Below are 27,384 nucleotides of genomic sequence, written 5' to 3'. Positions count from 1 at the left end.
AAATCTCATTTAGGTGTTTTATAAATTAGATGTCCTTAAGCCTTAATAGCATCACAGTGTTTTGAGGCTACTTTCTCCCTTGTTGTGGAACAATGATATAATGTAAAGTCAGAATAAATTAAAGATTTAAAATGAGTAAAAAAAAAACCCAATGTAATTTTTTTAAAAAAGATTTTATTTATTTATTTGAGAGTGAGCGAAAGTGAAAGAGTTCACAGGGGGAGAGGAAGAAGAGGACTCGCCCCTGAGCGGAGAGCCTGATGTGGGGCTTGATCCCAGGACCCTGAGATCATGACCTGAGCTGAAGACAGACGCTTAGCTGACTGAGCCACCCAGGTGCCCCAAAACCAATGTAATTTTAACCAGTACATCAGCAAAATGCTTGCATTATAAAGGGGTGGGCAGTAAGATATCTATTTCATAGCAAAGAATCTCATTTTGGGTCATAATAGTGGATTAGATTAGAAGCCAACTAATTTTTATCCGACTGAGCCACCCAGGCAAACCTAGAAGCTGACTTTTTAAATTCAAGAGTAATGTTGTGCCTTGTCTTTGTTAGTTAAATTCATTTTTTAAATCTAAAGTGAAATAAATGACTTATGTATGATGTCCACTTGCATAACAGAAAATATATATATATTTATGTTTTTTTTTAAGATTTTATTTTATTCTGACAGAGACAGAGAGGGAACACAAGCTGGGGGAGTGGGAGAGGGAGAAGCAGGCTTCTCGTGGAGCAGGGAGCCCGATGCGGGGCTCAATTCCAGGACCCTGGGGTCATGACCTGAGCCTAAGGCAGATGCTTAACGACTGAGCCACCCAGGCGCCCCCAGAAAATATATATTTAAATACACATTTTTCTAGTTCATATAATATACCTTAGAACCTTATTATCATTTGCTATGATTACATGGGATTTTAGATGCTGTGCATGGAATTTCATGTTGTGATATATCACAGTTAACAAAGTGTTGAAACACTGGAGAAATCTTCTGAAGTGCAAGTCATATATGGATATCTACTAAGGTAAAAGGATCCTTTAAGAGGCCATGTCCTCCATAAGGGCAGCACATGGCCTCATATATATATGTGTATATATATATATATATATACACACACACACCCTATATATATACCCTATCTTTTTCAGGTATATATATAGGCCTGACATTTAGCAGGCAATTAGGAAAAATTGGTTATAGACTTCCATAACTGACTGGCCTTTTCCCCTGACTTTCTCTTTAACCTTGGAAGACTCGAGAATACATGTAGGATTAAGGGCTGCTTTTGTCTAGTGTTTCTTAGTTGATGTTATGTCGTGCCCCTTTGCTCAGCATGTCAGGTACTAGATTTATCTCACAGGGTAATACACTAGGTATTTTAATAAGACATGATGTCTGTCCTTAAGAATATTGACATCTCATTAGCTAGTTTTTATACAGTTAATTACATGAGTAGTATAAACAGTAAATGCCTTGGGGCACCTGGGTGGCTCAGTCATTAAACAACTGCCTTCGGCTCAGGTCCTGATCCCAGGATCCTGGGATCGAGCCCTGCATTGGGCTCCCTGCTTCGCGGGAAGCCTGCTTCTCCCTCTCCCACTCCCCGTGCTTGTGTTCCTGCTCTCGCTGTGTCTCTCTGTCAAATAAATAAATAAGATCTTTAAAAAAGAAAAAACAGTAAATGCCTTATGCTCAAATGTGCCAACTGGATATTAGGATTTGTAGTTCACCAGAATTTTGGGAAACATTTCTGTTGAGACAGACTTTCAAGAACCACTAAAGAAATGTTAAGTATTTATTGGATGTGCAAGATACTAGGCCAGGTATTCTGGGAGATACAAAAATGACTATAATCTTAAAGTAGCAAGTTGCATTAACTACTATAATAGAGGGATAAGTGCCATGGGGATATGGGGAAGGAAAGATTGAGACTGGGGGATATGGGAAGAATTCATTAAATTGAGATTTGAATTGGATCTTACAGAATTAGTAACTTTAATAGGTAGACAAAAAAGACATGATTCATCATATGATCATATGTACAAAACATTTTGATGGCAGCCTCTTTGATACAGCTGTATTACTGCTTGACACATTGTGAAACTTTAAACTTTTTCTAAACCCAGTGATTTGGGATGTAGGCATTCTTTGTCCATCCAAGAGCTCTTCTGAAGATCATTCCATCTCTTTATCTCTTCCTAGGCTAGGGATTAAGGATAAAATGGATGTTGGAGATGGATCAGGTGTGAGAATGCAGATAAAATCAGATATAACTAGGAATCTTTTTGATCATATTTAGCTTAAGGTCAAAAAAAGTGTATCCTGGGTGCGCCTAGGTGCTCAGTCATTAAGCGTCTGCCTTCGACTCAGGTTATGATCCCAGGGTCCTGGGATCGAGCCCCACATCGGGCTCCCTGCTCAGCGGGAAGCCTGCTTCTCCCTCTCCCACTCCCTCTGCTTGTGTTCGCTCTCTCACCGTGTCTCTCTGTCAAATAAAATCTTAAAAAAAAAAAAGTGTATCCTGGTTCTTATAGCTCAAAATGTTTATGTTTCAAATTTTTTATGATTTCTGTCTTAATAATTAGATTACTCTTTTTAAAATGGGTCCTAGTTGAATTACTTTCATCCATATAAAACAGGACTGTCCAGTAATAATGTAACATGAGTCACATGTATAATTTTCTAGTAGATACATTTAAAAAAGTGAAAAGAAACGGAATTTAATTTTAATAATACATTTTATTTAATCCAATATATTAAAATGTTATTCTAATGTATAAACAGTATAAAAATTATTAATAAGCTATTTTGTATTCTTTAGTCCTTTTCATTCTTTTTTATGTTTGAAATCCAGGGTGTATTTTGCATTTGAGGTATATCCATTTGCACTGGCCACATTTCAAGTGCTAATAGCCACATTGTACCTAGTAGCTACCATATTGGACACTGCAGATATGGAGGTTGGACAGCTGAATTTTTTGTTGTCTTCCAGATAAAAATAGAAAGTGAAACTTCCTTGAAACCATTTTGGGTTCTAGATATGGTCTTATAAAGGGTAGTGCTTTGCTGTTAAAAGTGAATAGATTTAGAAATATGTTTTTTGTTTTGTCTTAGTTTTTAGGGTGATAAAAATACTTTTATGTATAGTAGGTTATACCATCTATGATTTTAATATCATCCTTGTTGTTTTCTGTAGGAATTTTACAATGAATTGGCTCCTATGTCAAGAATCCCTGCAGGCACCATCTCAAGATTTTTTTTTGCGATTGACACAGTCTTCTTTATTACCTTTCTATATTTTAGTGTTAATTATTTGTTTTCTTTCTATGATGCAAGTTATTTTTAGGAGAATTAAGTAAGTACCTATGAGAATCAATCACATTGCTAACTAATACATTATGAAAATAAATAAACTATTTTTAATATCCTTCCAATATTTGTGTATTTGTTTTAGAATTTCTAGATCCATTCTCTTGTTATCAACGTGTAAAATATCGTAAGTTAACCAGATAAATTTCAAATTTTTTATACATCTAAATATATAATGTCCAAATTTAATGTAGAGTTAATACTGAGTTAAATTGTTACGGACTCGAGTGCCTGGGTGGCTCAGTCATTAAGCATCTGCCTTTGGTTCAGGTCATGATCCCAGGGTCCTGGGATCGAGTCCCACATTGGGCTCCCTGCTCAGCAGGAAGCCCGCTTCTCCCTCTCCCACTCCCCCTGCTTGTGTTCCTGCTCTTGCTATCTCTCTGTCAAATAAATAAGTAAAATCTTTAATAAATAAATAAATAAATAAATTGTTACAGACTCATTTACTAGTTTAGTCGTATTTTTACTTAATGTAAGAATACTTTTTTTCTATATAACCTAAATGAAGCTAGTAGTGTAAGTGATTTTAAATTATGAGGCCTTCCAAAATATTTTTGTCATGTTTAAAAGTAGGTTGTGTGTAGTATTTTAGTTTTAAGAACTTAGCTATTCAAATTATGATTTAACTATATTGATTTAGTAACCACTAGTTGAGTGATAATTGATCTTGGAAAAGGAACCTAAAAATATATTTTTAAAATTTTTTAAGATTTATTTATTTGAGAGCAAGAGCGCATGAATGAGTGGGGGCAGGGGCAGAGGGAGAGAGAGTCCTAAAGCAGACTCCCCACTGAGCATGGAGCCCCACCCAGGGCTCGATCCCAAGACCCTGAGATCGTGACCTGAGTTGAAATCAAGAGTCAGCTGGTTAATTGACAGCAGGCAACCCAGGCACCCCCTAAAAATTGTTTTTGTCATATTTCCTGAACTTTCATATTTAGTCTTCACAGAGTCCATTGTCTTCAGGTTCTAAAAACCATTTCAAAGACTTGGAGATGTGTGAGTTAGATATTTGACTAACAAGATACTTTCAAATTTCTAGGACCACCTATATATTTTTTTTTAATGAGGAAAGTTAAGATCTTTGATTTTTCAAATACATATTTTCAAAATAGTAAAAAAACATATTTCCTTTGTGTAGAGGCAAGTCCTTGAAAGAAACTATTACTCTTGAAGATGGACGAATTGGAGGAAGGCCAGAAATAATTTATCATGTGATTCACACTATTTTATTGGGCTCTCTTGCAATGGTTATAGAAGGGTAAGTGTACTTTATTGGATCTATTTGTTTTTACAAAGAATTATCCTTTCTAATGCTAATAAATGGATACTTTCAAGAATATTATTTATGAAACTATAAAAACTCAAAATCTACAAACTTTCTTAACCTAACTGGAGTTTATGGAGGTTGTTATAGTACAATGAACTGACATTTACTTATTTTTTTTTTTAAGATTTTATTTATTTATTAGAGAGAGACAGTGAGAGCAGGAACACAAGCAGGGGGAGTGGGAGAGGGAGAAGCAGGCTTCCCGCTGAGCGGGGAGCCCGATGTGGGACTCGATCCCAGGACCCTGGGATCATGACCTGAGCCGAAGGCAGACGCTTAACGACTGAGCCACCCAGGCGCCCTGACATTTACTTATTCACTCATTTGTTTGAAAACTATTGAATTTCTTCCAAGGGCCAGGCATTGTACTAGGTGCTGGAGGTACTGTGGTGAACAAAAGTAGACACACAATCTCTAAACTTATGTGACTTATGACTTATGTTAATGGAGGTAACAAATATTAATCACACACAAAAAAATTACAACTTTGATAAGTGAAATAGAGGTAAATGAGCTCTGAGGCTAAGGGTTCAATAAATGATACCCTTTTCCTTGAAGTCTGGACTCAGATGAAAAATAAGACATAGGAGTATAGAATGATATTGAACACCCAGTTTCAGTTTGAGGAGGGGCTTTCCCCACACCAACAATAAGCCATTGTTCAGGCACCAGCTGAGTGTCCTATAATTATAGTATGACTTAATTCTGGCACTATCCACCTGGAGATAGCATCAGATTCCACAGTTCAAGGGTTCAGTCCTACAAGATTCCACCCCCCGCCCTTCAGGTGCCAGTTGCAAACCCAGGTTATCACCTGTGCTTCTGACCAATTGGCTTTAAATCAGAAGTTCCCAAGACCCTCTCTTTGGGTTCAGTTAATTTGTTAGAGCGGCTCACAGAACTCAAAGAAATATTTCATTACTAGATTACCAGTTTATTATAAAAAGATAGAACTCAGGAACAGCCAGATGGAAGATATGCATAGGGCAAGGTTTGTAGGAAGGGGTACGGAGCTCCCTTTACCTCTCTAGGCATGCCACTCTCTCCCAGTCTCCATGTGGTCACCAACCCAGAAGTTCTCCAGACCCTGTCCTTTTGGGTTTTTATGGAGGCCTCATTACACAGGCATGTTGATTAAATCATTGACCATTGGTGATTGAACTCAACCTTCAGGCCCTCTTCCCTCCCCAGAGGTTTGGGGTGGGACTGAGAGTTCCAACCCCCTAATCACATGGTTGGCACCACTGGCAACCGGCCCCATCCTTGGGTACCTTCCAAAAGATAACCATTAACACAAGAGCCACCTTTCCAATTTCATCATTTAGGAAATTCCAAGAGTTTGGGAAGCTGTGAGCCACGAGCCTTACAAAGACCAAATATATGTGAGAAATATATTTGATCATCTGCATGATTCTGATTCTGATAAAGGTTGCATTGGAGAATACTTCATGTGTGACCAAAGGGCTCTACTATTTTCCACCCCAAATTGAGCTTAGTCCTCAGACTTCAGGCCATCCCTTTTGAATGGGCAGAGCCTTGGTAAGTTTATGCACTTATCTACACCCACCTTGCAAAAGTAAGATACAAAATGTGGAAGCCTACAAATGTTTGAGCTGGGTATGCTCAGTTCTTTCTCTTGCACACAAATCAGATAAATCACTGCCATGAGGAGGAGCCATTAAGGTTCTGAGGTGGAGGGTTAGGAGGGGAAGCAGGGAGAGATGAAGAGTATTGATCCTAGTATAAGATTTCTCAAGTTAAATTTCCATTAATTATGAATATAGATACTGAATCACAGTCATTATAGCAGTACCCATTGTGTTTTCCCCAACAGAAAGCTTAGCTATTTTCTTACTAATTTTTTATTTTGAAATACTGTTTATATACATCACAACTTCAAAGTTACAGTTATTAGATCTGCATTTAATGTATTAAGTGCAAATATTGCTGTATAGGATTTATTTTTATTATTTGTTATCAATATTTCAATATAATTGGTTTCCTTTGTAGGCCTATGTATTTTATGTATTTACAAACATTTTCTTATAAGACATTCATAGACTTTATCAGATTGCCAAACCCATGACTAGTAGGAATCTCTTTATTGAAACATGAAGCAAGAATGGTGGTTCACTCTAATAATTAGCATTCCATAATGCCTAATAAGTGGGATGAAGAAATGTATTAAGCCATGAATATTCTGAGTGATTTACGTTTTGATTTTCATTTCATTGCCTTGTAGTACTAGAATTTTGGTGCATGGTTTGCCTTTTTTTTTTCCCCTTTGTACTCTCTCAGTTTTATTTCTTTCTGCAGAAAAACTTTTTGTTATTGCCACCATTCTTTATTGTTGGATGTACTATTTTAAATTCAAAATCCTTTTTCTGAACATGTAATCTGCATTGTTCTATTATTCATCCTTCTTTAATTTACTCACTAGGCTTATAATACTGTAGATCACCTATTCATACAAATAAGATGCATAGTCACCCAGAAGGTGCCAGGCACTCTACTAAGTAGAGAGTAGGGATTAAAGAAATACAAAACTGGGGCGCCTGGGTGGCTCAGTCATTAAGCATCTGCCTTCAGCTCAGGTCATGATCCCAGAGTCCTGGGATTGAGCCCTGCATCGGGCTCCCTGCTCCGGGGAGCCTGCTTCTCCCTCTCCCACTCCCCCTTCTTGTGTTCCCTCTCTAGCTGTGTTTCTCTCTGTCAAATAAATAAATAAAACCTTTAAAAAAAATACAAAATCTACTCTTTCTTTTCAAAGAGTTCCTATCCTAGGTAAGTAAACCAAGAGTTAGAGCAAAGTAAAGTACTATGAGAAAGGTATACAAAGGGTGCTTTGGTCACTCAGAGGAGAGGTACTAACTCAGTTGTAGAGGGTGGCTAGAGGAAGTCAGTTTAAGGAAGATTTCCTATATGGGACGACAGCCTTCAGAGATAAATAGAGATTGGCCAGGCTGTCCATTTTCTCATGTGCCTCTGTGTGTGTGTGTGTGTGTGTGTGTGTGTGTGTGTGTGTGTGTGTAAGTAATTATCTAGACAGAATAAATATTCTTTGGGAACTGATAGTACAAGGTGAATGTAAGGTCAGTATGAGAAATACGTCTGGGGGTGCCTGGGTGGCTCAGTTGGTCAAATGTCTGCTTTCGGCTCATGTCACGATCTCAGGGTCCTGGGATCAAGCCCCACGTCGGGCTCCCTGCTCAGTGGGGAGCCTGCTTCTCCTTCTCCCTGTGCTGGTCCCTCACCCCCCACTCCTGCTCTCTCTCTCTCTCTCTCAAATAAATAAATAAAATCTTAAAAAAAAAAAGAATTATGTCTGGAAAAATAAGCAGGGACCAGATGAAGTGTTTATATAGAAATTTGATATCAGATTTGCTTTTTAGTAAGATCTCTCTGGCAGCAATGATTGAGAAAGGTTTGAGAAAAAAGATTAAAGGAAGATAAGCCAGTTAAGAATCATAATAGAATTTAGAAGTGAGTCACAATGGAAATGGAGGAAAGAACCAAAACTAAAATATTTGGGAGTTGGAAACTGAGTAAGTAGCAATAGGGACTATGGTGGAGAGACTCTAGGAAGAGTTGCAACTCTGAAGCCAAAAGAGGAGTTTTTAAAGGGGTACAGCACCAGGGAGTAGAAGGCAGAGAGGTAAGGGTGGACTTCAAGGAGTCTAGCTATAAAGGGAATCAGAGTCTAAGGCAGCACTAGATGGGTGCGCTTGTGTCAGGAGGGAGAATCTTACGTGCATTAGGGGTTGGAAACACTAAGATTGTTCTGCAAACTCTGGCTAGAACACTAATCATATTTAGGAAAGTCATAGGAGAAAAACTGAAAAGGTGAATCAAGACCATATTTTTTGAGGGCCTTGAAAACCATTTAGATGAGTTTTCATTTATTTCAGTAGATTCTGGGGAACCACTAAAGATTTTTTAACAGAAAGTGTCTTGTAATTATGTTTGAAGAAGATTCATTTGGCATTTGGTTGGAGGAGAGTCTAAACGTAGAGATGGTAGGGTGCCTGGTTGGCTCAGTTGGAAGAATATGCGATTCTTGATCTCAGGGTCATAAGTTTGAGCCCCACGTTGGGTGTAGAGATTACTTAAACAAACAAAAGGTAGAGATGTTAATTAGCCGTTATTGCAATAAAATGAGATGACTACAGAGAAATCAGTGAGTTGGACATAATGGTCTAATCTCTAGAACAGGAAGTTGATGTTCCAGGAAATGTTATATATGTATAATTCAATGTGAATGGTGTCTCCTGGAGTTACAAACCAGACTCTAGTTTTGATTCTGGCTGACTTGAAAAATAGCAGGAATGAGGAAGTTAGGAGGAGATACTAGTTGACCAGAGAAAACTAATGCAGTTCCTTTGTCTTAGTGACATGTATTCTATATACATCCACTACTTCTGTCAAAGTCCAAGTTAGTATTCATTTTTTTAGAGATTATTTATCTATTTATTTTATTTTATTTTTTAAATTATTTTATTTATTTATTTGACAGAGCAAGAGAGGGGACACAAGCAGAGGGAGTGGGAGAGGGAGAAGCAGGCTTCCAGCTGAGCAGGGAGCCTGATGCAGGGCTCGATCCCAGGACCCTGGGATCATGACCTGAGCCAAAGGCAGACGCTTAACGACTGAGCCCCCAGGCGCCCCGGTTAAGATTTTCATTTTCCCTTACCATTGTGGTATTTTCATGGGTAGTAGGACAGAACTCAAAAAAGAGGAACCAGGGTGTGTGGCTGCTCAGTCAGTGGAGCTTGTGGCTCTTGATCTTGGGGGCGTCGTGAGTTTGAGCCCTTTGTTGGGTATAGAGATTGCTTAAAAAAATAAAATCTCTAAGAAAAAAATGAGATAGTAATGATGTTCATAGGATATCTCATATGTGACTCCTTTTGTCTTTTCTAGCTTGAAATACCTCTGGACTCCTTATGTATGTATGTTAGCAGCATTTGGTGTATGTTCTCCTGAACTTTGGGTGACACTTTTCAAGTGGCTTCGATTACGAACTGTACACCCCGTGTTGTTGGTGAGTCATTGTTATTTTGGGTTAAGTACTTGTTTCTTTTTCAATTATATAAATGGAAACCACATTGAATACAGTTGAAATAGCATGAGTAAATCACATTATGAGTTGCAGGTGAAAAAGAGATCCTGTGAAAAACTTTTTTTTTTTTTTAAGATTCTATTTATTTATTTGACAGAGAGACACAGCCAGAGAGGGAACACAAGCAGGGGGAGTGGGAGAGGGAGAAGCAGGCTTCCCGCGGAGCAGGGAGCCCGATGTGGGGCTCGATCCCAAGACACTGGGATCATGACCTGAGCCGAAGGCAGACGCTTAATGACTGAGCCACCCAGGCGCCCCAAAACTTTTTTTTAATGTAATTTCTGATTATAAAGGCAATGCATTTAAATGCAGACAGGTAAAATAAGGTAAAAATATAAGTGAATCAATAGTGTTAGAGGCTATTAAGAATTATTTTTTATAATATCATTCTTGGTTTGACTTAGAACTATTGTATGTTTTCAATGCAAATAGAACATTTTTACTGTGCCTATAAAGTGCAATGTCCTTACAATACAAATTAATTGTATCAGGTAGATTATAGTCTCCCATTCATAAAAACGAACAATAAGAAGTATTGATAGGGTGCTGTTGGAACACAGAGAAGGGGTACTTAGTTCAATTTTGTTAGGGATTCAAAGAGTTTTCGATCTGAGATTTGAAAGATGATGACTTACTACTCAAATGAAAGGGAAAGAAGGGTATTCATGGTAGAAGGACTAAACACAGAGAGGCAAAGAACATATTGTAATCAAAGGGAATAAAAGCAGAGGCAAGGAAAAAGCATGATGTATTTAGTTTCCTTGTCACATAAAATGTGAGATGGGGGTGGTCAAGAAATGAGACTGGAGAAGTCTAGGAGGGTAGGGTCATGGAGGCCTTTTGAGTATTATGCTGTGATGCTTGTGGTCTTATCCTGTAGGCAGTAGAAAGGCATTGAAATGTTTATGCAAGGGTGTGAGAGAGTCAGACTTACATTTTCTCTCAGTTTATGCTTATAGTTCTTTGAAGGATAGATTTAAGGGTGACAGACTCAGGCCAGGAAGAAGGCTGTTGCCCAAGTACTGACCATGGTGGATGGAAGTGATAAAAGCTTCAGTATATTGAGTGTTCACCACATGTCAGGTACTGTTTACAAAACATTTCACGTGCTACTCAATGCTTACAAAGACCCTAATGGTAGGGGTGCCTGGGTGACTCAGTCGTTAAGCGTCTGCCTTCGGCTCAGGTCATGATCCCAGGGTCCTGGGATCGAGCCCCACATCGGGCTCCCTGCTCTGCAGGAAGCCTGCTTTTCCCTCTCCCACCCCCCCTGCTTGTGTTCCCTCTCTTGCTGTGTCTTGCTCTATTAAATAAATAAATAAAATCTTTAAAACAAAGACCCTAATGGCTAAGTTTTATTATCTGTATTTTGTAGTTGAAGAAACTAAGGCTTAAACTGGTTAAATAACCACATAGCTTGTAAATGTGGAAACCATGATTTACACCCAGGTTTTTCTGACTCCAGAGCCCATTTACTTAATACTGTGCTATACTGGAGTGAAAAAAATAATAAGAAAAGAAGGTTAATAAGACTTGGTGCTTCATTAAATATGGAGAATAAAGAAAGAGGAGAAATCATAGATATTTCCTAGGTCTCTAGTTTGTGTGACAATGGATTGTGGGGTCATCAGCAGACATGGGACGATAGGAAGAAGAACAGGTTTTGGCAGGGAGGTGATGAATAATTATCTTTAGTAATAGTCATATTGTGTTTTGCCAGTCTTTTTCCAGAGAAATTTGTATGTTCGTAATTTAGCATACTTGTATATTGACATATACTGGCTGTTTTTCCTGTGTTAATTCATTGTCTTTTTGTTGTTAGCTTTTTAGGTGGCACAGTTCAGTGTCCTTTGTAAACTCTTAAACTTAAATTCCTGGCAGAATTGTCAAATATTGATTTGTTATTTGAAATATACTATAAGTGTTACCTTTTTTATGCTCTGCCTTTAATTTATATAGTAAATATGTATGTCTCACTTTATCTCCAGCTTAATATGTCTTAAATTCATTAGTCTTCACTATTCTCACTCTGTGAACTAGGTTCCACACTGACTTCAGTTTCTCTGACTGAAAGCTTTATAAATAAGAATCTGTGATTGGTCATGGAGTCAATGTCTAATACTTCTAGTACATTCTTAAATGTATTTATCCATAATCATTTCTGTTTCAATGTTTTAGGCTCTTATTCTGAGTATGGCTGTTCCCACTATAATAGGTCTCAGCTTATGGAAAGAGGTAAGAAAATCAGATTTTTATATTATTAAAATGCACTTTATCTTCAAGGTAGTGATAAATTTACATACGTGTAGCATATTTATATTGAGACACTATTGTAACAACATAAAGTGTGATATTCTTAGTATGCTTAATTTTTTGTCAGTAGGAACATAAAAGAAGAGCTAAAACATTTTTAGAATGCCATGTGATGCATGTAGTCTAATGCTGTTAAAATTCGTTTTATAATTGTCAAAGGAAATTACTGAATAAATAAGAGATAATATTACAAAAGTATTTTGGCATGAAAAACCCACAGCTAACATCATACTTAATGGTGAAAACTGAGAGGTTTTCTTCTAAGATCAGGAACCAGACAAGGATTTCCATTCCACTTTTATCCAGCATAGTCCTGGAAGTTGGAAGTCCCAGCCATAGCATTCAGACCAGAGAAAGGAATAAAAAGCATCCAAATTGGTAAGGAAGAAGTAAAATTTTCACTGTTTGCAGATGACATGATACTATATATAGAAAACTCTAAAAACTCCACCAAAAAACTACTAGAACTGTGGTGCCTGGGTGGCTCAGTTGGTTATGTGTCTGCCTTCAGCTCAGGTCATGATGGGATTGAGCCCCGTGCATGGCTCCATGCTCAGCAGGGACTCTGCTTTCCCTTCTACCACCCCTTTGCCTCCCCGTGCTCATGCTCTCTCTCTCTCTCAAATAAATAAATAAAATCTTAAAAAAAAAAAAAAAAAAAACAGAAAAGGGACGCCTGGGTGGCTCAGTCGGTTAAGCGTCCACCTTCAGCTAGGGTTGTGATCCCAGGGTCCTGGGATTGAGCCCCGCGTCGTTGGGCTCCCTGCTTAGCAGGGAGCCTGCTTCTCCCTCTTCCACTCCCCCTGCTTGTGTTCCCTCTCTCGCTGTCTCTCTCTCTGTCAAATAAATAAATAATTAAAAAATAAATATAAAAAATAAAAAATATTAAATATTAAAAATAAAATATTAAAAAAAACTACTAGAACTAGATAAATGAATTCAGTAAGATCACAGGATACAAAATTCCTGTATAGAAATCCATTGCATTTCTATACACCAATAATGAATGAAGCAACAGAAAGAGAAATTAAGAAAACAATCCCACGTACAGTTACACCAAAAATAATAAGATACCTAGGAATAAACCTAACCAAAGAGGGGAAAGACCTGTACTCTGAAAACTATAAAACAATGATTTAAGAAATTGAAGATGACAAAGAAATGGAAAGACATTCCGTGCTCATGGATTGGATGAACAAATTTTGTTAAAATGTTTATACTACCCAAAGCAATCTACAGAGAGAGTGTGAGAGAGCGCACAAGCAGGGGGAGCGGCAGGCAGAGGGCAGGAGAAGCAGGCTTCCTGCAGAGCAGGGAGCCCAATGCAGGACTCGATCCCAGGACCCCGGTATCATGACCCGAGTCGAAGGCAGACGCTTAATGACTGAGCCACCTAGGCACCCCTAAATAAAATCTTTAAAAAGAAATGGGGATTAAGAGCACACTTATCTTGATGAGCACTGAGTAATATATGGGATTGTTGAATCACTATATTATACACCTAAAATGAATATAATATAGTACGTTAACCACACTGGAATTTTAAAAAAAGTATTTTGGCAACTCCAAAATTTAAATATTTATAAGATATTATAAATCCTTTAGTTTATTGTAATGTAACATGAAGCTAATTGCCAGTAAACCTGTGAATTATTTTACCTGCAATTAATTAATTGTGTGCATGAAAGATACAACTGATGATTAATTGTTTGGTAATGATAAAATTATTTATTGAGTCTAGGCAGTAAATTAAACATAAAATATATTTATTTTTAAGAATTTATTTGAAAGAAAGAGTGAGCACGAGTGGGGGGACAGAGGAGAGGGAGGGGGGAGAAGCAGACTCCTCACTGAGCAGAGAGCCCAATGTGGGGCTTGATCCCAGGACCCTGAGATCATGACCAGAGCCAAAGGCAGATGCTTAACTGACTGAGCCACCCAGGCAACCTTAAAATAGATTATTTAGATTATTTGTACTGAGAAGGATGAGCTGCTCACTGAAAGACAGTAAAAAGATCCATGACATTTTTCCCATGAGAACAATGTTTCAACATTGTTGGTCTTATGTTAGTCTCTTAGTCTTTTGAAATACTCTGTAACAGTTTTAAACTTTCTGGATACTTATACAGAAATTTTGTTTTGCATTTTAGTTTTTTCCAAGATTAATGACAGAATTAATGGAACTGCAAGAATTTTATGACCCGGACACAGTGGAACTTATGACCTGGATAAAGTAAGAATTGAAGTGCTTTTAAGACTGTTGTTAAACTATTAATTAATGATTGCATGCTATCTAATTGACTTCAGGGGAAATAATAAATGCTTTTCCAAATTCTCAGAAGACTCAGAACTTTACCTCCATGCTTTTAGGGATATTTAGTTTTTGATTGGACCTATAATTTGAATTTTCTAATTGAACTCTCCATTGAAAATATAGTATTGAGGGGCACCTGGCTGACTCAGTCAGAAGAGCATGCGAATCTTGATGTCTAGGTCTTGAGTTCAAGCCCCATGTTGGGTGTAGAGATTACTTAAATAAATAAAAAAAAAATTTTAAAAAGAAAGAAAATATAGCATTGATAAGTTTGAAATTTGAGACTCTTGCCCTCAGACACCTAGAAATGTGGAATATAAATGAACAAATATTCCTGTGGATAGTCAAGAGGATGCTTCTTTTGCCCTGGGTTGGAGGTGGATGAGTGGTAGATTGCTAGTCTTGGTAACCAAGTTTACCAAAATTTAAAATTTTAATTTTTATACCCATGCATATTTTAATGCCCACACAGGACAGAAGATGTGGTCTTGGGCCAATGGATGCAGTGAATTGTAATTGAGACACCTTTTTCCCCTCTCCCAACACATGCATATAACTAAGGGACTCTCAGAGGGCTATAGTATCAGTGAAAGGATAGACTAACAAATTACTCATAGGAGTACTAGAAGAAGATAAGAAAGCATGTCTTCCTTGGCTTCAGCTCTTGGTCAAAAAAAGTCTCTCCTCTGAATTTGTAGCAGTGGATCTGAATTCACATGGGTTTGCAGTTTGAAATTATACTTGTTTAATTCAGGAAATCCCCAGTCAAGAAATTACCATAAAAAGTGGTCCTGGGGTGGTTTGGAGTGCCTGATAGGTTCTCAGACCAGGCTACCCAGGTTTCCACAGATAAGACTTCATGAAGATGAGCTCTAAAATTACAAAACACATGAGGAAACAGTCCAACATACTAAGAATCAGCTGTTGTTTGAGATAAACAGCAGAATTAGACCTCTAGCAATTTTTTGTTTATTTATTAATTTACTTGAATAATCTCTACACCCAATGAGACCCTGAGTTTGAGTTGCATGCTCTTCTGACTGCACCAGCCAGATGCCTCAGACCTCTAGCAATTTCCTTTTTTTTTTTTTTTTTTTAATTTTATTTATTTGACAGAGAGAGACACAGCTAGAGAAGGAACACAAGCAGGGGCAGTGGGAGAGGGAGAAGCAGGCTTCCCGCGGAGCCAGGGAGCCCAATGTGGGGCTCGATCCCAGGACCCTGGGATCATGACCCAAGCTGAAGGCAGACGCTTAACGACTGAGCTACCCAGGCACCCCTCTAGCAATTTCTGATAATAAAATTTGTTTATGTCAGTTTTCGATGCATAATAGACTACCACAAAATTTCGTGGCTACAATGATAAACATTTGTTATTTTGTACCATTTTGACAGTCAGCAGATTCAGGGCAGTGGGGAAGATTCTTCTGGCCTGGGCCAGCTGATCTGGGACTGGGTAACCTGGCATGGCCTCTCACATGTCTAAAGGTATCAGCTGAGGGGATGGAATTGACTTGGCCATGGGCCTGGGCTCATTCACAAGGTAGTGGTTATAGAGTTCCCAAGAGCAGCAAAAGAGCACAGATGCCAATGTCAAGCATTTTTAAAGTCTGCTCACTTTATGTTGTTCTTTTGGCCGAGGCAGGTCACGTGACCAAGACCAGCATTTGCTCCGAGAGCGTAGGTATGGGAGAAGAATCATTGCGGCCGGTTTGCAACTAGTCTACCCCATGGGTAGACACTATGAAATAACTACACTGAAAATTATTTAAGGGGTGCCTGGGTAGCTCCTGGGATCGAACCCCGCATCGGGCTCCCTGCTCCGCAGGAAGCCTGCTTCTCCCTCTCTCACTCCCCCTGCTTGTGTTCCCTCTCTCACTGTGTCTCTCTCCGTCAAATAAAATCTTAAAAAAAATTATTTAAGACATAAAAGAAGAAACTAAAATATGAAAAAGGAATGAAACACTATCAAAAATAGCCAGGAAAATATGTGGGGGAGACAAAAATGTTTCTAGAATAAGGAACAGGTTTATAGAAATGAGACTTGGTCTTATTATAAGGTCTTGTTGCTGTAAATACACCCTTCATATGTCTAAAATTTGTTTTCTTTTGATCACCCTTAACTATTGTGGCGGTTCCATGGTGTAATGGTTAGCACTCTGGACTCTGATCACCCTTAACTATTGCCCATTAATAATCTTTTGTGAATTGTATTTACCATTGTGGAACCCTGACTATATAGATTTGCATTGTTATTAACAAAAGAGGAAGTTCAATCTTGGTGTGTGATATATCACAATATTTTTAAAACCAGCACAGGGGCCTGAACATTGAATATTGTGCATCAGGCAATCGGACATATATGTTACCGTGGTGTAATCATCCTGTTTCATATTTGTTTCCCCATTACTGGGTATACCCTGAGGACAGTGGCTATGTGCCGACCTTTATTTCCAGAGCTTGGCATTGTCCCTGGCATGTTGTAGGTAAATGTTGAATACAGGAAGTGATTAAATAAGTAAAGACAATCCTTCAGGATCTGCTTTTAGTTTTTTAAGTGGCATCTGTCTGGGACTTTGGATCATGGTTCAAAGTGGAGAACTACATGTGTTATCTGAAGACAGGTACATGGTAAAGGTAGGGAGGAAGCAGGGGGGTGGATGGATTGGGAAGAAGTTGGGTTATGGTGGTTAATATTTGCAGAAGGATAAATTTGAGAATTCACATTATCATCATTGAATTGATTACACTATATAAGGTAGTAAATTCCTGTCACTATATATACCCTGCATTATTTTTTAATTGTATTATTACCACCTGGCCTATATGTTTATTGTCCTCCCTCTAGTCTCTCTCAAAAGCAGGGACCTTGTCTCCACCCCCTGCTTTAAAAAAATTTCTGTATTTTCAGCATTCAAAATACTTCCTGGCACATAGTAAGTGCTCCATTTTTTTGAATGAATTTGTAAATGAAGTAAAAGCTGACATTGAAACTCAAGTATACAATACATTGTTGAGTTGCCTGCTATTTCAGAGTTGGTATAAATCAGTGATCTAAATAGTATACTTACCTTTTCAGTGTGTAAATCTGTGTGCCTTTTTACAGAAGGCAAGCTCCAGTTGCAGCTGTGTTTGCTGGGAGTCCACAGTTAATGGGTGTGATTAAATTATGCACTGGATGGATGGTGACCAGTTTGCCTCTTTACAATGATGATGATCTTCTCAAGAGAAATGAAAACGTAAGGCGTTTTCGATTACGCATTTGGATCATTTTAACATTGCTCTTTATTTTAGTGTAGCTCTGTAATGATGTATATGTTCCTGGTTAGCTAGGAAAATCCAAACAATTTTAGGAAGAGTTAATTAGCTTTCGTTTTTAAAAAGCTGTGTAGTATGTTTAAGCAAGAGGAGAGCCAAAATTAAAATACTAACTTCTTTTTTTATGAATAGTATTGATGTTTCTAGGAGAAACGTTTAATTTTCCGCAAAGTTTCAAGGGAACTGCCGTGTCCTATTTGGAAAATATCGTTGTTCTCAATCAAATTACTGAAGGAAGGCAGGCTGTCAGTTACTATCTTGATACATTTTGTCTTTCCAAGCTAAAATTCTGTCTCACTGTGGTTTATTTTTCAGTGTGGGCTGTTACTGATAACTTAGTATAACATTAGAATGATGATCTAATTACTTACGGTTCAGAGAATATATTAATTTGAATGTTTAGTCTGGACATAAATGGTAACTTCATATCTGAGAGCAGTGACTAAATGAACCTGAATTCCAAATATTCTGTTTTTCAGTTGGAGAGAATTTCATATGGTTTTTAATCATGCTCTAAGCTAAGGAGGTAGTATTGCAATATAGAATTTAGCCTGTAAGAATGCAGACTCTGGAATTAGAATACCTGGACTCAAATGCTACTTCTGCCATGTACTAGCTCTGTGACTTGGAGCAAGTTTCTTTTTTTTTTAAGATTTTTTTTAAAGTTTTTATTTAAATTCCAGTTAATTAACATACAGTGTAATATTAGTTTCAGGTGTACAATATAGTGATTCAACACTTCTAATCTCTACACCCAACATGGGGCTCAAATTTACAACCCCAGGATCAAGAGTCACATGCTTTACTGACTGAGCCAGCCAGGACCCCTCTTTTCTTTTTTTCTTTTTTTTTTTTTATTTGCATTTCCACAATAGCTTTTTTAAAAAATGGAGGTATAATTGACATGTAACATTATATTAGTTTCATGTGTACAATGTAATGATTTGGTATTTATATATATTACAGAATGGTTACCACAACAAGTCTAGTTAACATCCATCACCATACATAGCTATAAAAAATTTTTTTCTTAAAATGGGAACTTTTAAGATATACTCTCCTAGCAACTTTTTTTAAATGTTCAATACAGTGTTATTAACTATAGTCACTATGTTCTACATTTATTTTGTAACTGGAAGTTGGTACCTTTTGATTCCCTTTACCCATTTTACCCACCTCCCACCCCGTACATCTGCAACCACCAATCTGTTCTCTGTATCTGTGAGCTTGGTTGTTTTTGTTTTTGTTTTTAGATTCTACATGTAAGTGAGATCATATAATATTTGTCTTTCTCTGACTTATTTCACTTAGCATAATATCCTCAAGGTCCATCCATATTGTTATAAATGGCAAGATTTTATTCTTTTTTGTGGCTGAATAATTTCCTGTTTATAAATACACACATATGTACCACATTTTCTTTATTCATTTATTGATGGACATTTAGGTTGTTTCTGTGTCTTGGCTATTATAAATAATGCTGCCATGAACATGGATGTGCATATATCTTTTTGGATTAGTGTTTTCATTTCCTTTGGATAAATGAATTGTTGGATGATATGGCAGTTTTCTGAGGAAACTTCATACTGTTTTCCATAGTGGCTGTACCACTTTACCTTCCCACCCACAGTGCAAGGGTTCCCTTTTCTCCACAGCCTTGCCAACACTTCTTACTTCTTGCCTTCTTGATACTTGCCATTCTAACAGATGTGAGGTCGTATCTCATTATGGTTTTGATTTGTATCTCTCTGATGATAAAAGATGTTGAGCACCTTTTTTTTTTAATTGAGCTCTATGAGTTCTTTATATATCTTGGGTGTTAACCTCTGAGCAGATACATGATTTGCAAATATTTTCTCCCATTCATTAGGTTGCCTTTCATTTTGTTGATGGTTTTCTTTGCTATGCAGAAGTTTTACTTTGATGTAGTCCCACTTGTTTATTTTTGCTTTTGTTGTCAAATCCAAAAAAATCATCGCCAAGACCAATGTAAAAGAGCGTGCCGCCTGGGGCACCTGGGTGGCTCAGTCAGTCGAGCGTCTGGCTCTTGGTTTAGGCTGGGGTCATGATCTCAGGGTCCTGGGACTGAGCCCTGCATCAGGCTCTGCACTCAGTGGGGAATCTGCTTGAGGATTCTCTCTCTCTTCCCTCTCTGTTTGCCCCTCCCCCTGCTCTCTCTCTTTCTCTCTGAAATAAATAAATCTTTAAAAAATAAAAGAGTTGGGGTGCCTGGGTGGCTCAGTCAGTTAAACAGCTGCCTTCAGCTCAGGCCATGATCCCAGGGTCCTGGGATCAAGCCCCACATCGGGCTCCTTGCTCAGCGGAGAGCCTGCTTCTCCCTCTCCCTCTGCCTGCCTCTCTGCCTACTTGTGCTCTCTCTCTCTCTCTGTCAAATAAATAAATAAAACCTTTAAAAAAAAATAAAAGAGTTTACCACCTATGTTTGCTTGTAGATGTTTTATGGTTTCAAGTCTTTAATCCATTTGAGTTAATTTTTGTGTATTGTGTACAATAGTGGTTCAGTTTCATTCTTTTTGCATGTGGCTTTGCAGTTTTCCCAGCATTGTTTATTGAAGAGATTGTCCTTTTCCAATTGTATTTTTCTGACTCCTCTGTTGTAAATTAATTTACCACGTATGTGTGGGTTTATTTCTGGGCTCTCTATTTTGTTCCATTGATCTATGTGTCTGTTTATCCTGAAACCATACTGTTTGGATTACTATAGCTTTGTAATATAGTTTGCAGTTAAAGAGCATGATTTCTCCAGCTTTGTTCTTTCTCAAGATTGCTCTGACTATTCAGGGTCTCTTGTGGTTCCATTCAAAATTAGGATTATTTGTTCCATTTCTGTGAAAAATGCCATTGGAATTTGATAGGGATTACGTTGAATCTATAGTTTGCTTTAGGGAGTATGGATATTTAAATAATATTAATTCTTCTAATCCATGAGCATAGAATATCTTCCCTTTTATCTGTGTCTTCTTTGATTTCTTTAATTTTGAGAAGTTTCTGAATCTGAATCTAGGAAGTTCTTACCTCCTAGTTATGAGAATTAGAGATAAATGCACCATGCCTAAAACATAGTAAACCTTAAATATTAGTTATTATTATGTTCTTATTTACTATTAAATCTACATGCACACATACACACAAAGAAACATAGAAGGTACAAAGAGGAGCTCAAAAGCAGGAACAATCAATTCTGCTTACAGAATCCAAGCCTTCATAAAGGGCATTCCATTGATCTGGGCTTTGAGGGATTAGTAGAAATGTGTTTGGAAAAAGAATGCATATGATTCCAGGCTGAAAAAGTAATAGCTATGAAATTTGTATAGCCATGAAACTAGAAAATAAAATGAGGCCAAATTCTGAAGGACCTGGACTGTCCTGCTGAAGAATTTAGACTCACCCTTGAGGCGTTTGGGAGTTATCAAAGACCTTTAATAAACCTCGGAACGGAATGCTCAGATTTGTTGTAGAGACTTAATTACGGTCAGAGCAGAAAACAGACTGAAGCAGGGAGAGGTCAAAGATGAAGGGATCTACCTGGCGGTGATTTACCTGAGAGGTAACCGCTGCCTTCGACTAGTGTTTTCTGTTACTTTGAAAGGGTAGAATCGCTCAGACAGAACATATATCATATATTCCTGAACTTTACTTCTTGTGGATTTCTTTGTTGTCTTACTATTAGTCTTTTCCTAATACAGAATTTCAGACTCACTTAAAGATTTTATTTAATTGACAGGGAGAGAGAGAGACAGCGAGAGAGGGAACACAAGCAGGGGGAGTGGGAGAAGGAGAAGCAGGCTTCCCATGGAGCAGGGAGCCTGATGCGGGGCTTGATCCCAGGACCCTGGGACCATGACCTGAGCCGAAGGCAGTCCCTTAACTGAGCCACCCAGGCGCCCCTAGGTCAGACTTTTAATTAGGTTCTAATTAAATTTAAACATTTTAGAGTTTTATGTTTTATGTGACTTGACTATGAGACTAGGCACCAGGAATACTGCTGAACATCCAACAATACACAGAACAGTCTCCCTCTGTCCCAACAAAGAATTATCCAGCCCAAAATGTCAGTAGTGCTGAGATTGAGAAACCCTATCTATCAGTGATGTTATTGCCATTGCAAAGAGGTGTTTTTTTTTTTAATGCCCCATGAATATGTTACAGTTTCTCAAAATTTTAAAATAGAAATGTATGTGAAAAACAGTAAATAGATACAGGCTGGATAGAACTATTTCCATTGAAGCATATTTAAAAGTAAAATGAGGGAGAAATTTCCTCTTGGTTTATTAGCATTCTGTGTACCACAGAATATTCAGGTGAGTATCTCTGTCGTATTGGTGGACGTTGGACTGCAAGGTGCTGGATAGCCGGCAACCCTAACATGTAGTAGATGGCTGCTGAGTATCAGATAGGTTGGGATGTTGTCCAGTCTAGATTTCAAATCTCAGTAGTTTTAGGGTATATAGTATGTGGTACTTTGGGCTGGACATTTGTGATTTTATTATTTTCTGAAGGATAGCAAGAGCTACTCCTATGTTAGCATTTCAGAAGAACTGAAAAACCTTATTACTTAATAAGATCCAGAACTTACTATCTAATAAAGTCAGCAGACTTGTAATGAAAAACACTATGGAATCAAGACATGAGTTTTATTTTATTTTATTTTTATTTTAAAGATTTTATTTATTTATTTGACAGAGAGAGAGCACAAGCAGGGGGAGCAGCATAGGGAGGAGAAGGAGGCTCTCTGCTGGGAGGGAGCAGGGATCCCAGTGCGTGACTCGATCCCAGGACCCTGGGGTCATGACCTGAGCCGAAGGCAGACGCTTAACCAACTGAGCCACCAGGTGCCCCAAGACATGAGTTTTAAGCATTCTTGCTCATTCAGTATTTTGTGACAGTGGTCAAATTATGTTTAACCTTGCTGATTTTATCTCCTGTATAAATGAGTATGAAATACTCTGTATATGGTAATAAAAATTGTAGGAACTATTATAACTCAATAATAAAAAGACAAGCCAATTAGGAAACGAGCAAAAGCCCATTTGCAGCAATGTGGATGAATCTTCAAGGCATTATGCTAAGTGAAAGAAGACAAAGATAAATAACTATATGATATCTCTTACATATGGAACCTAAAAAAGCCAAACTCATAGGAACAGCCAAAAACATAGAAACATAGAAATAGTAGTCATGGTTACCAGGGGCTGGAGGGTAGGGGAATGGGGAGATATTGGTCAAAGTGTACAAACTTCCGGTTATCAGATGAGTAAGTTCTGGGGATCTAATGTACAGTATGGTGATTATAGTTAACAATACTGTATTTACATTCTTGAAAGTTGCTAAGAGAGTAAATCTTAAATGTTCTCGTAAAAAAAAAAAAAAAAAGAAATGGGGGTGCCTGGGTGGCTCAGTCGGTTAAGTGTCTGCCTTTGGTTTGGGTTGTGATCCCAGGGTCCTGGAATTGAGCCCTGCGTCGGACTCCCTGCTCTGCGGGGAGCTTGCTTCTCCCTCTGCCTGCCACTCTCCCTTCTTGTGCTCACGCTCTCTCTCTGCCAAATATATAAATAAAGTCTTTAAAAAAGGAAAAAAAGAGAAATGGTAATAATGTGACACAATGGAGGTGCCAGCTAATGTTAGGGTAAGTAAGCATTTTGCAACATTTAAGTGTGTCAAATCAATACATTGTACACCTTAAACTTGCAGAATGTTATGTGTCAATTATATCTCAATAAATCTGGGGGGAATATGGCCAAAGGACTTGAAGGGACATATCTCCAAAGAAGATATACAGTGGACAGTGAATGAATTATGAATATACGCTTCTTGAGGGAAGGAATCAAGTCTTAGTGAATATCTTTATTTTCCATAGATAGTGCTTAATACTAACTCATAGTAGATGCTCAATGTATAGTTTCAAATAACAAGTTTTAAATGTTTTAAAATTACTGTTTCAATTATATTCTTTCAGATCTATCAAATCTATTCAAAGCGATCTGCTGAGGATATTTATAAAATACTGACATCCTACAAGGCTAATTACCTAATTGTAGAGGATGCTATCTGCAATGAGGTGGGAACCATGAGAGGCTGTAGGGTGAAAGATTTATTAGACATTGCAAATGGCCATGTAAGTAACCATTTGAGAGGATCTTTTTGACAAAAAATGACTTTTTTAAACTTTTACTCATCAAACTTTATTTCTAGAACTTAACTAAGAATATAATTAAAAGTTATATAACAGTGGGGGAGTGCATTAAAAGTAGTTTGAAGTATTTTTTCAATGTACAGAAGAAAATTTGGGCATTTTTGCAGAAAAAAATAATTTGACCAATACCTGGGTTCCTTATTCGTTTCCTGTACTTGTTCATGTCCCACATTTATGTGCAGAAGATGGCATAATTTGATTTGAATGATTATTTTACCTTTTTATAATAATCTAAAGAGCAGCTGGTTACATTGTCACATTATTATGTTGAGAATTTTCTGATAATTTGATCCATAGCTAGAAAAATCGCTTACTAAATTATCACAGTCTCTGATAGCCACAAAAATTAGTGTATTCAGAGCTACTTTGGTTTTTAGGATTTAGCTGTATTTTAATTTTTCAATAATTTTGGCTGTTTTACCAAGCTTTTTTACTTCTCAGCCTGCAATGTATACATGATATATCTGACAACTAAAAGGACAGGGGAGCTTGTATATCTGGTAATTAGTGTTGTCTGGAATGGGTGCCTTTAGTCCTGGGAAAGTTGGGGTTGGATGACCTTAGAAGAATTTCATCTGGCCATTCTGAGTTGACATGCATGTTCCAGTCAGGTTGCAGCCAAGATTTTTTTCTATCTCTTCCTAAGTAATAGCTCTTTCTCTTATTGTCCCAGACCAGTTTGGAGGTGAGAAATGAGTTTTTCTGATTTCCTCCTTTGTCTTTCTTCATGACCCCTTCATCCTGTCATATAAACGTATTCTGTGTTCTGCTGCATGTATTTTGAATTTTCTCTGTTGGTACTTGATATCTGTGATCTTTGGCCTAATTGGTGACAAAATGGAATTTTATTAAACATCAGGTATTCAGTAATTACTACTGTGTTGCTACCTGCTATCTGGGGCCTTTTAATTCTGATCTTGGCTATCTCTCTGCTCCCTTTAAAAGATCAAATTATTTCTTCTTTCATGTAATACCAGGCATGGACTTAAAGCTATTCCATCTTTTTACTCTAAAAGTTGGTTCTCTGACATCTTTCCTAAGCATTAGAAGAATGTTTACTATTTTAGTATAGAAAACCCTTCAAGCTAGTTAAGCTATCTTAGTGAACATCGTTAAGGTAAGAATGTAAAGGTTTGCACTGGATAAGTCACAAAAACTTGCTTACTAGATAATTGTGAGTCATTTCTACATGAGGAGAAAACTTTGAATATATATTAAGAATATGTCCATTTCTCAATCTTAGTAGGCTCTATGATAAGTCAGAGGAATGATAATTGACTAGGGAGATAGTCTTCCATATTTGAGGATTTTAAAATCTTTTTGAAAATCAGAAACACTTTATACTGGTCTCAATCCCAAGGGCAAGCTGAAGAGTTTAATGGAGATGGTGACTCTCTTATAAAGAGAGTTCTAGATTTGCTAAACAATGTGAGATAGTCCATGTGTAGCAATAATGTATTTTTTATATAAATATAGTCACTTGTACATTGATTGTGTTTCTCCTATAAACTTCATAGCCTTTTTAATAATGTGTTTCCTATCTTTTGATAGGTGGTTTGTGAAGAAGGTGACAAGTTAACCTACTCAAAATATGGGCGATTTTGTCATGAGGTCAAAATTAACTATTCTCCATATGTGAATTATTTCACTAGAGTATACTGGAACAGATCCTACTTTGTATATAAAATCAACACTGTGATATCCTTTCAGTCTTGAAAGATAGCAGAGCCTTCATTTCAAAGACTTCCATCACTTGAAATAAAATGTGATTTTCTTCTTACCTACATGGTGTCTTCTAGAAATCAGAGTATGGACATTTGAAATGTTGCTGCTGCTTTTTCCCTCCTGCTGTTAACTGGATTCGGAGTTCTGCAGGGAGTAGAACATCAAGCATTACTGTCCTTTGGTAAAATGTCAAATCTACCACTCTGTAATATTCTGGTCAGGTGTTTTCCTTATACAATGTCACATGGTCTTTAAAGACTTTATCTTCTCAACTGTTATAAAATTGTCCTCATAAATCTTCATTCTGTCATAACATAGGTCTTGAATTTGAGTATGTTCAAGGTCAGAGTATATTTCTCAAACATAACATTTAATAAATATGTCATTTAATGTCATATAATTATAGACTAGAAGGAAGGAACTCTTCTTACCCTCAAGACAGTTTCTGAAGGTATTTCATGGTTTATAATAGAATTGAAATATTATTACTAATTTAAATGTTAGCTGAAAATATGTGACATTTAAATTAAAATTTGTTAACTGTATAAAGGAATGTGATTTTGAAGGATGTACATAAAGGTATATCCAGATTTTCCATGATTTGCTTTCATCTGCTGCTTATATAACTGTGCACTTTCTTAGTAAAATATAGTACATGGTATTGCATTTTATTTTACAACTATTAACTGCTTAACTTTTTTCACTTATGCCCATAAATTTAATACCAATTTAATCATGATAAAACAGTAACTCTTGTTACCTAAATATTTTTTAAAACAGATATTTAAAAGAATGTTGTTCAGGTTTTTAAAAGATATGGAATGGGGTATACAGTCTATTCATATATTTTATACTGAAGTATTAAGTGAAAAATTAAATCTTTATCAGAATAAGAATATTCTGATATTAATGACTAAAATGACATAACACCAAAATGAACAATTTCTGGAGATGGGGCAGATGCTATTAAAAATACTTATACATACAGGTATGTTTATTATAAAACACAGTGCTATTATTTATGAAACTATGGTACAGTCTTCAACATTAAGAACAAAATGACAAGAACAAAATGACAGTTATTATAAAATTCACAACACAGTTTCACAGCCTAAATGCTACGTTCCTTTAGGGTAAGTGTTTTCATATTTTTAATTATTTATTAAAAGAAATTCTTAAATGATTAGTTGGGCTGTATAAAGAGATTTGGGATAGATGTATCATTTTAATAAGACAGGATGCATGTTTAATTTTACCTTACACATGTTTAGTGAGCAGATTTTTAAAATTTTCACTTGTTAGAGTGCTGTAAAAATTACAATTTCAATACTCTAAATTACTACATTAGAAGGGAGCATCTTTTCATTAACTTTATTTTCTGTATTTTTTTTTTTTAAGTACAAAAGCACATGCATTCTTAGATTAGCTCTAGGATGTTTTGCTTTATTGGAACTTCAGAATAATTGATGGCAGTGTCATATATCTGGTGCACTAGTTTTATTGGTTCTCATTTCATGCTTTTTATATAGTTTTTAACAATTATATTAACATAGTTAAAGGCAGGGCATTTCAGGTTCTCTATACATCTTAATAGTGAGTCACTAGTATTTAGCTTCAAGCCTTATGAAAACATTACTGTGGGGACGCCTGGGTGGCTCAGTCGGCTAAGTGTCTGCCTTT

General features: G+C 37.0%; 1 protein-coding gene across 3 annotated transcripts in view; it reads left to right on the top strand.

The window, feature by feature from the left end:
- DPY19L4 (dpy-19 like 4) overlaps positions 1-26,352 on the top strand; it is a 62,934-nt gene extending 36,582 nt beyond the window's left edge. For all 3 annotated transcript variants that reach the window (XM_028110574.2, XM_088022786.1, XM_088022785.1), the window contains 8 exons: positions 3,199-3,357; positions 4,516-4,635; positions 9,622-9,742; positions 11,999-12,055; positions 14,284-14,366; positions 17,554-17,686; positions 23,743-23,901; positions 25,531-26,352. In XM_028110574.2, coding sequence (XP_027966375.1) covers positions 3,199-3,357; positions 4,516-4,635; positions 9,622-9,742; positions 11,999-12,055; positions 14,284-14,366; positions 17,554-17,686; positions 23,743-23,901; positions 25,531-25,695 — 997 coding nt within the window. In that variant the 3' untranslated portion in view covers positions 25,696-26,352. The remainder of the gene's footprint in view (positions 1-3,198; positions 3,358-4,515; positions 4,636-9,621; positions 9,743-11,998; positions 12,056-14,283; positions 14,367-17,553; positions 17,687-23,742; positions 23,902-25,530) is intronic.
- Positions 26,353-27,384: the final 1,032 nt, after the last annotated feature.

The sequence above is a fragment of the Eumetopias jubatus genome, unplaced genomic scaffold (assembly GCF_037043125.1).
Source record: "Eumetopias jubatus isolate StellerSeaLion01/CBP00866 unplaced genomic scaffold, mEumJub1_p1.0 scaffold_4, whole genome shotgun sequence".
Taxonomy (NCBI): Eukaryota; Metazoa; Chordata; class Mammalia; order Carnivora; family Otariidae; genus Eumetopias; species Eumetopias jubatus.
This window is presented reverse-complemented; position numbering and strand designations above follow the sequence as displayed.